Source organism: Aplysia californica, unplaced genomic scaffold (assembly GCF_000002075.1).
Source record: "Aplysia californica isolate F4 #8 unplaced genomic scaffold, AplCal3.0 scaffold00336, whole genome shotgun sequence".
Lineage (NCBI taxonomy): Eukaryota > Metazoa > Mollusca > Gastropoda > Aplysiida > Aplysiidae > Aplysia > Aplysia californica.
The window spans coordinates 761,484-772,112 of record NW_004797606.1 but is presented as its reverse complement, the minus strand read 5'-3'; the positions used below and the strand labels follow the sequence as shown (position 1 = coordinate 772,112).

The window sequence follows — 10,629 nt, the reverse complement described above, 5'->3', positions numbered from 1 at the left end:
ATTACCCTGTCAAACAAGTCAGCCTTCGCCCCTGTAAGTGCATATATTATCTTTATCACCCAACAGTCCCAAACCTGTTCAAACCGACAATACAAATTTCTGATTGCCTTGCATATTCTAATGAATTAAACCAATATTAACAGAATATAAAAAAGAAAGAAAAACAATAACACAAAACAAACAATTAATTCTGTTCTTCCCACTGTCTTCGAAAGAAGGAAAAAATCAGTGGTCCTCATATATAGACGGTGCCCATTGGCAAAATCGGTTCGATTTAATTGGTTTGGCTGTTTAGGGTTTAATAGTCGTATTGTCTTCCTCGGGAGAGGCAAAACGGAGGAAACCGACGGAACCGACGAAACTGACGAAACCGATGATGACCTTCAACATCAAACGTGTTTGTTTTTAAGGCCGTGCGTCTGGCGATCTGCGGTTTGGGCAGTTGGTCTATTTACATCATGTCGTATTATTATAGCGAGCACTGAAGCCACCAGAAACCGAACCGAACCGATCTTCCAATAAGCACGGGGTATTTACGGGTAGGCCTATTATGTTTACTGTAATCCAACGCCTGTGACGACATCCAGCGTCCAGCTTGGAACATCAGATACGATTTTTTTTTCTTCTTCATTTTCATCTTTTTGCCCAAGAAGACTAGCCTTATCTGCCCAAAACGCCTAAGCCTACATGTCTCCTGGACAACGAGTTGTCGTTTCGCAAAGTTGCTCTGGATTAAAGTTTTGTGTAGCCTAACAGTACATCTCGGAATAAGTGAAAGGCAATTAGAGCGCCATCCTACAGTGTAAAGAGTAATATTATTATGGATAGTACCATAGATGTGTAAGGGGAGCTCTCCTGGACTAGAAGTACGGTGTTCGCCTCTTATTCAATAGGTCCCGGATTCAAAACCTAACAAGGACGGAACATTCTCTGAATGTTTATTTCCAGTTGTCCTCCTTTCCTGCTCTCTTGTCATGTTCTTTCGTTTGCTTTTCGTCTCCACTTTCTGCCCCCTCACCCTCTTTTTTGGCTCTTAATTCTTGCTGCTGTCTTTCAGCCTTACCCCTGATCTTAGGATCGGTAAAGTCTAACACCAAGCCTTCTCGGATAGGGGCGAAATATTGGGGTAGGGGGGGGGGGCGTGCAAGTTGCACACGTGAAAGATCCCTTGGTGGTCCAAAAAAATCGATAAGAATAGGCTTCGGCTAGCACCTGCGAAAAATTCAAAATGAGTTTCTACCAAACTGAAAAATGCTTTATGTGTACCACGCGCCCATATTATTACATGACTTTATGCAGTTGCTAGCGCCGTAAACACTTAGCCTACCAAAAATAAATGAATAAATAAACAAATGAATAAATAGATAAATAAATACATAAAAATAGCGGTGTATTGGTCAGGCTATTAAATAACCACTGCACACAAGACATATTTAATTCTAAGGCCAGAACATCTATTATATTGGAGATGGGCAGGAGGGGGGGGGGGGTTAAACCTATCTCGGTGACTATGACCTTTGAGATAAAGCCATGTAGCATGGAGGAATAACAGGTGAACATCTCTAAAATGTAACTTAAATTTTTTGTTAAGTCTACGGTTTCCATGGCAACGACCGCCGTATTGAAAATAAATAACTTTCATGAAAGCAAAAAGGATTTTTATTTACCAACCAAATTTGGTACATTTTTAAGATATTATACGATATACTCAATACAAAATTTCATACTCTTGGGATCTTGGATATCTTGAATTGGAAAAAAAAAAGTTAAAGTAGATGGATAACTGACCTACTCCGTCATGCCTCTGAATTCGATTACATAGCCTAATCATCCACGTAACTCACTTATGAATGCATTGATTTGATTTTCCACCTGTTAAAAGTTAGGTTATATAGTGTGAATAACAAGCCCTGAATATTCCACTGGAATCAAAATGAAAATTTTAAAAAAGTAGATGAGAAAAAGTATCAAAAATTGAAGTTTTAGAAAAAGCGACATTTTGTTACACAATAGATAACATAAAAGTTCTAGGACAGAAAATATGAAAGATGATCAATATAACACAAAGAATAAACATTTTTTAGATTTACACGTGGTTGAAGTATGTTACTTTAATGCGTGAAAAGTCCAGATACCATAAATTAACCCAAAATCGTCAATCTAAAACCAGCCCCCCCCCCTTAAACTATACCCATTCTTGTGCTTTGGCACCAGATCCCACACATCTGGGATCGACTGGCCCTAACAGGTTTTAAAGCGAATGGATAAAACATAACCGACATCAGAATTATCCAGATACAGTTTTATTAACAGTCTTAGAAAAAGTCTACAAGCTTCATTCTGGAATCTGCGGGCCTCGTGAAGTGAGTCAAATTATGAAAAATTACACACATCTCATTATGGTAAAAAAAAAAATAATTAAAAAAACAGCAAAAAATCCCCAGACAAATAAAGAAAATACTGAAAAGCTGTGCCTGGTCCGCCCTCTAATAAAAACTATAAAGAAGAGACTTATAACATTTAATAAATAATATGTTAATTGTTAATTCTGGGGCACTTTGAACAGTGCAAGGACTATATTATTATACATGTATACCGGTACAGACCTTGAACGAGTTGATCTCATTGAAAAAAAATAAAGACAAAGGAGTCACGTGTAGGGTGTAGATTTTATTTTACTTTTTCATCCTCCGTTGCCGTTGTTAAGCGTCGAGTCGAGGGGAGATGCAGTTTTCTATGGTAAGTCAGCTCCGCAGCTCTTTCAGTTGTGATATTATGTTTTCTTAGGGTTTCCATGACACCCTCGATCCACGTGTAGATCAAGAACAATTAATTAGCACACAGAACCTAAAGAGACCGGTGACAATGAAAGAATAGGGTAATTAAATAGCAGCCTACGGGTTATTTTAATTTTCTTTTTTTGTTATAATTTAGGTTTTTACAATTTTGAGCTTCTGGGAAGAGAAAAGAATGGCGAATCATGTTCGCTGTGTATTCAGGACTGGCTCTTATTCACGATGATGGTTAGGCCTATTATAATACTGTGTGTGTGTGTGTGTGTGTGTGTGTGTGTGTGTGTGTGTGTGTGTGTGTGTGTGTGTGTGTGTGTGTGTGTGTGTGTGTGTGTGTGTAAATGCAATTATTTGTTTTAATAAGAGGCGATGCCAAAAACGTCTTGTCGAACGAACGCTAAGTGGTGTCTTAATTTTTAACAGCCTGGACTGCTACATGACGCGCTCAACGTATTAGCTTAGCATCTTTGTGAAAGCAACGAAAAAGTCAACAGTGAACATAATCTGCAGGGCGTTCGTGAAGGTGCATAATCATCTCTGTTTTGTAAATATCTGCGTAAGAAGGCTTTGTTTTATAGAAAATTCGATACTCTAAAACTCCATGACTAGGATGCAGCCCTAACTCAAAAAGTTAGATTTATCTCAACAACAGTAACAGCTTTATCACTCACACTGTTAACTGTTACTGTTAGTGTAGGCCACCTAATAGTGCAGGCGAGTCTTGTGGCTATTCTCACCCGGTGCGCGTCCACCAAATTTTGCGTTCACCCTAAACCACAGAATTCTACACTGTGATAACAGAAAAATTGTAGAATTCTGTGCCGTGAACAAACGTTCCATTACAACTGTAGCCTACTAAAACTAAAAGCGTACAATTTTGTCTGTGGGCAGTTGAGAGAGAGAGAGAAAGAGAGAGAGGAGTAGCGCGAGAATTTCCGGGCAAAACAAAATGGCGACCCGCGTAGTTCGGCTCGATTCGATCTTTGTAGACAACCAAATTAATTTACTTTTGTGTTTTAACATCATTTTTTAACTTTGTTTTGGTCAATTTGATCGTCCACACCGATAGACAGTATTCAGAAAGAGACAGAGAGAGAGAGAAGAGGGGAGGAGTTGATCTTGCGAGAACTTCCGGGCGGGTGAGAATAGCCACTTTCTTTAGTGTATTCCTCTTCCAACCGTTGTAGTTGTAGTTGTAGGCCTAATAGGAGGCTAAGTTACGCGTTTAGCCTTTAGAAGCCTAAGCCTCCTAGCTTTCCTAGTTGGGTTCTAACAACGACAACTAAATGCCATTGGCCGATATTTATTGCTACAGCCATCTTGTTTGATGTCGCAAGGGGGATGCCTGCCGCGTCATCTGATCGTGATTCTAAAGATTAGATAGATCTAGATCTAGGCCTAGATCTAGGCATGCATAGCACACGGTTTGCACTGACAGTTTCCAAGCTTCCCTCTTTGAGTCCTTCTTTGTGGTTCCAAAGATCTAGAATCTAGTTCTGGTATACTGCTTTTGCACCTCTCAGTATCCGTTTGCAAACCTTGCAGTCTTGAATTAGTTTTCTACTCTATTTGCAGCTCAGCTTCCTACTGAGTTCAATCTCTTGCAAGTGCTTAATTTCTTGTGCTTACAAAACTTTAAAAGAAACAATCCAGATCAAAACGGTCGATCATTTGCACTACGTCATTGAACTTTGTTTGAACTTGCTTTCGTACGTAGGCCTACTCTTAGACTCTAGATCCGTTTTCTATCTCAGTTTACGTAGTGTGCTGCATCAGAATCAATCTGGGCGGAAGAAGGGTGCTACACAATCACAGACAACGGAACCAAACTGTTCTGCAAATTGCAAAGAAAGGAAGTGGCTAAATTATTCTCATTCGGGGTGAGAATAGAATACGATCGACCTCTCACCCCGGGTGAGACTTGCGACCGTAGGCTATTCTCACCCGGTTTGAAACAAGACCTGTTTTTCCTAATTTCGGAATACTTTCTATCGATGTGGATGATCAAATGGATAAAGGCAAAGAAAAGATTACGTTATAGCACAAAAGTAAGCTAATTTTATCGACTACAAAGATGCTATGGCTATTTCACTTTTCGAATCGAGCCGAACAACGGGGGTCGCCATTTTGTTTTGCCCGGAAGTTCTCGCAAGATCTACTCCTCCCCTCTTCTCTCTCTCTGTCTCTTTCTGAATACTGTCTATCGATGTGGACGATCAAATTGACCAAAACAAAGTTAAAAAATGATGTTAAAACACAAAAGTAAATTAATTTGGTTGTCTACAAAGATGCTACGGCTATTTAACTTTTCGAATCAAGCTGAACTACGCGGGTCGCCATTTTGTTTTGACCGGAAGTTCTCGCGCTACTCCTCTCTCTCTCTTTCTCTCCACTGCCCACAGACAAAATTGTACGCTTTTAGTAGGCTACAGTTGTAATGGAACGTTTGTTCACGGCACAGAATTCTACAATTTTTCTGTTATCACAGTGTAGAATTCTGTGGTTTAGGGTGAACGCAAAATTTGTTGGCCTAGATCTAGACTATAACGGTGAACGCGCACCGGGTGAGAATAGCCAAAAGACTCGCCAGCACTATTCTCACCACGGGTGAGAAAATACGAGGCCAAGAAAATAATCCGAGTTGGCAGGCTGCTGTCGTGCGGTCATGTTGCCACCATGACTGACAAAGTGGAATCCCTCAATGACGTCAAAAAAGATGGCTGTTACTATAGACATCAGTCAATGGTGTTTAGTTGTCGTTCTATAGCTATCCACTTGTGTTTACTACTAGGTGTACTGACAACAGTTCTGTGTGCTTGATACTTTCTGACTGCTCTGATGGTTATCGTATGATTTTATTATAAAAATTAAAATAATAAACTGTTGTTCATTCTCAAAGTCTGAAGTAAGCCACCTGTTGTATCAAGATCTAGATCTATAATGTGAAAGACATTTTGGAGACCCTTGGTATTTATTCACTCAGGACCCCCTTTCTTTTATTATTTGTAGTACTACGCTACAACAATGTGACACTGACACTATTCACTGCTTTCTTGATTACTTGATTTTTTTTTAAAGGAAGAGGCTAGCCGTACTTAATGACGGCTAGACTGGCAGTCTAGTATGGCTAGACTGGTTGGCTAGCCGTATAGACAGCTGGGCTAGCTGTACTTATTCTTAATATGATGGCTAGACTGACCATAAAAAAAAAGAAAATAGGCCTACTGAATTGTAAATAAAAATGTTTAGTTTGCAGTACCTATAGTATAAAATTTATTTTTTTATATTTGAGAAGAAACCAGGTGCCTTAATGACAGTGCATGTATTTTAAACCTCCTGTTTTCTAATGTTAATAGGGCCTAAGATAAGTACGGCTAGACTGGCAGTCTAGACTTCTTGGCTAGCCGTACTTTAGTACGGGTAGACAGCCAAGCTAGCCGTACTTAAGGACGGCTGGACTGTCAGGCTAGCCATACTTAATATTGATGGCTGAATTGTAAATGAAATTTTTAGTTTGCAATGCAAGTATTTGTATTTCAGACAAAACAAAAAGGTGCCTTACTGACTTGCATGTATTTGAACCTGAATAATTACTAGATCTAGATCTAATGAGGCCTGTGTATTTAACAGGTTTGAGAGTCGATAGGGCCAAAACCTAGATCTAAGTATGGCTAGACTGGCAGTCTTAAGTACGGCTAGCCATTTCGTTTTTTAAAAGCTGTGTGAAAAACAGAACGGACAAACAAACAATATAAAGCCTCGAGTTTTCCTGTAGTGAAATACAAACAAGTTTGATTTTTTTTTCATATTGGAGTGCAGGATTTGGAAAGCTTGCCCTTGTTTCAGCGAAGAGAAATGGTATAACGTTTGTGCGATTCATCTAATGAGGACAGCAGGATTGACAACGACACCATGGCACACAAGAGCTATGCGAAAAGTATCGACTTGCCGACCGAGAAAGCTTTTCACAACATTTGCAATGCAAAAAGATTTGCAATTGACATTGGTAAATGATTTTGTTTTTATGCCTACTCTTGCTAATTTAGTTAATTATTTGTTAGCCAATTTCTTGTAAATGTATCGGTACTGAGATAAAACTTATTAGGCCTATAGTTTGCATTTTTTGTACTGCTTTCAAGTTAAATTGGGCCCAGTTATTTAAATTCTCTAATAAAACATTCATGACCATTTTTCGTTATCTTGTGTCCTAAATTTAAGTTTTGAAACTGAAACTTTTGAAAATGTGTGGAGAGAAAGAGAGAGGGAGATAGATACAGAGTTAATTAAATAGTGTAGGTGACAGTCAATCGCTTTTTTACTAAAGTTTTTTTTGTATACTTTTCATCTCTTTGTGTTTGATGTTATCAACCTCCATGTGTGCTTTCTAAATCATAAAAGGGGGTGTATTTGTATTTCTTGTTCTCTCTTTGTCTTACCAGGAGGCTCTTTGGCCAAAGTGGCATACAGCTCCCTTGTTAAGAAAAAGTCGACTATGGTTTTTGATGAGCCAGAATCAGTAAGTGGGACTGGTTACTATTTAAAAAATAGGTTAACCTGAATGATCTATTTATGGAAAGTCCATTTTATTCATGGATATTTTTGTTTGTTCAAACTTTAAAATCTTCCCCTTTGATTAAGAAAATGACCCTTTGTGTTTAGTTGAAATTAGGGGTTTGCATTTTTTATCTTAAATTTGTTATATCACTCTCTATTATGTATCCCTTTCATTTTAAATTTAAGCTATCTTATTTTTTTAGCCATTATTTATCTTGTTAGATTTACCTATGTGCTGTGTTTGGCTCGTATGAAATTTGAAGAGGTAGAACATAAAAAAAAAAAAAATCTCGATTGGATTTATGACTCCAGAGTTATTTTAAATGCACTGTATGAGACAGCGTGTTGAAATCAGGTGCTCGTCAAAATAATGATAGAGAAGAAAACTGGCATTTTCCCGAAGGTTTTAGAATTTTTATCAAATTTTTGTTTTTTGGTTATACACCTTTCTTGCCCATTAAGGAACACATTTTTGTGTGGATTTTACTGAAAAACGTTGATTAAAGGCATAAAAGATGTATATTTTCAGTTTCCACAAACTCTCAGGCTAAGGAAATAAAGTTAATTTGGTGTCCTTTTTCTCACTAATTTTACCTCCGAAACCAGGCGATCCCACCTCTTTCAATTGCCAATATCTTGACTTATACAAAAGATAAATGGGTACTTTTTCCATCAAAAGCAAGACAAAAAGACAAGCTTTAAGACAATACCAATAACTTCATATGCCCCAAAATTGACGAGCGCCTGATTCCATCTCCTTATGAGTCGTGACACATGTGTACTGTCTTGTTAATTCATTTGATACAATTTTATAGTTCGGTTAGTTGTTCTTCAGAACAGTTACAAAATTAAAATTTCTTATGGCCTATTCCAGTATGGCTCAAACAAAGGTGCCATCTACAATGTGTCAGAGACAGACCAGGAGTGCGTGCGCCTTCACTTTGTGAAGTTTGAAACCAAATACATCGAGACCTGCCTTGATTTTATCCAAGCAAACCTCATCCAATCAAAAGAATGCATGGTCAACAAGGTCATCAAAGTGACAGGGGGCGGGGCTTACAAGTACACAGATCTTGTCTCAGGAAAGCTTGGAGTGCAGTGAGTGAAGCCTCATTATGTCTCGTCACAATTTTTTTTTTCGTTCTTGTGAACCAGTGGATGTTTCATGTGTGTGTGTGTGTGATAGAGTGATTGTATTTGTATTCCCTTAATGCATAGCAGCATTATGTTGTCATGTGTTCTTTTCATTGCTGGAGGGTTTGAAAATCAGGTTTGATGTAAATGATTTTCAATCCAGGCAGAATCCTCAGCCTCTCTGCCACTATTTTCTGGTTGTGGCATTGCTGCGTACTCTGTCTTATGAAGAGTATGCTGGCTATTGACAGTGCAGCCTCATTAGCTATAAGAACCCCCCCCCCCCCAAGTACCACAGTGTTTAAAGGTGCAATTAAGAATGATGAATTAGCAAGATCTGCAAAAAAGTTAGCCCTGTAATAAATTTTACCAAATAAAAGTGCTGTGATTATCATCAGAAACTCCTCCCATCACTCTTTATGGAGAATCTGTAGCCAAAATTAATAAATTCAAGTACTTTGGCAGCATTATCTCCAAAACTGCAGACTGCATTGATGGTGTCAATCAAAGACTTGAAAATGCGTGGATGGCTTTTCTAAAATTAATGTCATGTGAAGTTCAAAGATCATCTCTCTAAAGACTGAATTAGGAAATATGTAAAAGCAATGTTTTGGCGGTACTGATGTATGATTCAGAAATGGAAAACAAACGAGGCAATTCAATTAAAATTTTAAAAACTTTCAAATAAGATGTTTACTGAATAAAAGGAATGAGTTTATTACAAATTTACATGAAGTGTTGGAAAGAGCTGGAATCGAAAATATCAACATGACTATGAAGAGGAGAAGATGGAGTTGTTTAGAACATGTTTTGAGAATTATAGAGACAAGATTGCCCATTAGACATTGTATTAGGGACAAACTGGAAAAAGAAGATGAAGCAGACCAGCTGAAAGTAACAGCAGATGCACAATCTAGAAGATAATGGATAATGAAACTGATTTCCTTTGACGTTTTTGTTTTTTTTTTCAACTTGCTTTATGATATTGACCAGTTCTCTTGTCAATTTGGGGAAACAGTTTGTGTAATCTATATTGTGGTATTTTGTTTTGTGGTGTAATTTTTCACATTTGCTTAATTGAGCGTGGTTATTATTTTTGTCTGCTCCTGAAAAAATATAATATGGCTATTAAAGGAAAGACCTACTTTTAAAATCTAATCAGTTGTGACCTCAACAAACTCCTGAGTACCGAATCTCTATTTTATTATTTTAAAAAAAATCAGCTTCACTCTGTTGAATCTTTTCAGTTTGTATTTGTTCCCCAATGGTAGCCAAAGTGACATCAGTGGTAGAATGGTTTGGCTCTTGACTTTACTTGCAAAAGATGTGCATTTGATTCCTACATGGGGGAAGATCGCGCTGTTAATGCCACTGACTTTCGGATGTGTACTGTGTCCCCTTTAGTCTGGATTAACCTTGCCAGACACTACTGAAGCAATCCACCCCCATAAAGCATGTTATTTGTGTCGAATGGAGTGTAAAATATTTTCTATTACCATTTCAGGGTCGACAAAGAAGATGAGATTGAGTGTCTCATCGAAGGCTGCAACTTCCTGTTGAAAAACATTCCAGATGAAGCATTTTCTTACATGAGGCATGGCAATCCAGAGTACAGGTTCCAGGGTGTGGACTCTGACATCTTCCCGTACCTGTTGGTCAACATAGGGTCAGGGGTCAGCCTCTGCAAGGTAAGGGGTCAGGCCTGTCTTTGTGTCATTCAGCCTTAAAGTCTTTGTGTAGTAAGGACTTATTTGTTTTTATGCCTGTTTTTTCATTTGTTTGTCTGTCAGGGTGTGTTTCATCTTTCTTTCTCTCTCTCTTGTTTTTGATTTGTTTGTTGATGCTGCTTTTCTTCATTCTGGTAGGCTATGTATGTTCCGGCCCATTATCTCTTTGTAAATCACTCATTTCAGATCACCCAGATGGTCTGTCTGTATTTCTGTATGCTGTTTAGTTCATTCATGTGTATAGTTGTTTGTTTCGTCTGTACGTCTGTCTGTCAATCCCTGTCTCTCACTGTTCATACATTGCTGGTTGGTTTGCTCCTTCTTTCCTATCAAACATCAATAATCCTTAACTCTCCTTTTTTTGTGTATGTTACTCTCTTATAACACATATTTTTCAGCACTTATATGACTTTATTGTTTTT

General features: G+C 38.1%; 1 protein-coding gene across 3 annotated transcripts in view; it reads left to right on the top strand.

The window, feature by feature from the left end:
- Positions 1-3,248: 3,248 nt before the first annotated feature.
- LOC101860667 (4'-phosphopantetheine phosphatase) overlaps positions 3,249-10,629 on the top strand; it is a 33,489-nt gene continuing 26,108 nt past the window's right edge. The window contains exons 1-5 of one of the 3 annotated variants that reach the window (XM_005102728.3): positions 3,249-3,315; positions 6,612-6,798; positions 7,232-7,308; positions 8,221-8,444; positions 9,985-10,168. In XM_005102728.3, coding sequence (XP_005102785.1) covers positions 6,705-6,798; positions 7,232-7,308; positions 8,221-8,444; positions 9,985-10,168 — 579 coding nt within the window. In that variant the 5' untranslated portion in view covers positions 3,249-3,315; positions 6,612-6,704. Of the gene's footprint in view, positions 3,349-6,611; positions 6,799-7,231; positions 7,309-8,220; positions 8,445-9,984; positions 10,169-10,629 lie in introns of all 3 variants that reach the window. The other 2 variants (XM_035970906.1, XM_013085029.2) reach the window with 2 other exon arrangements.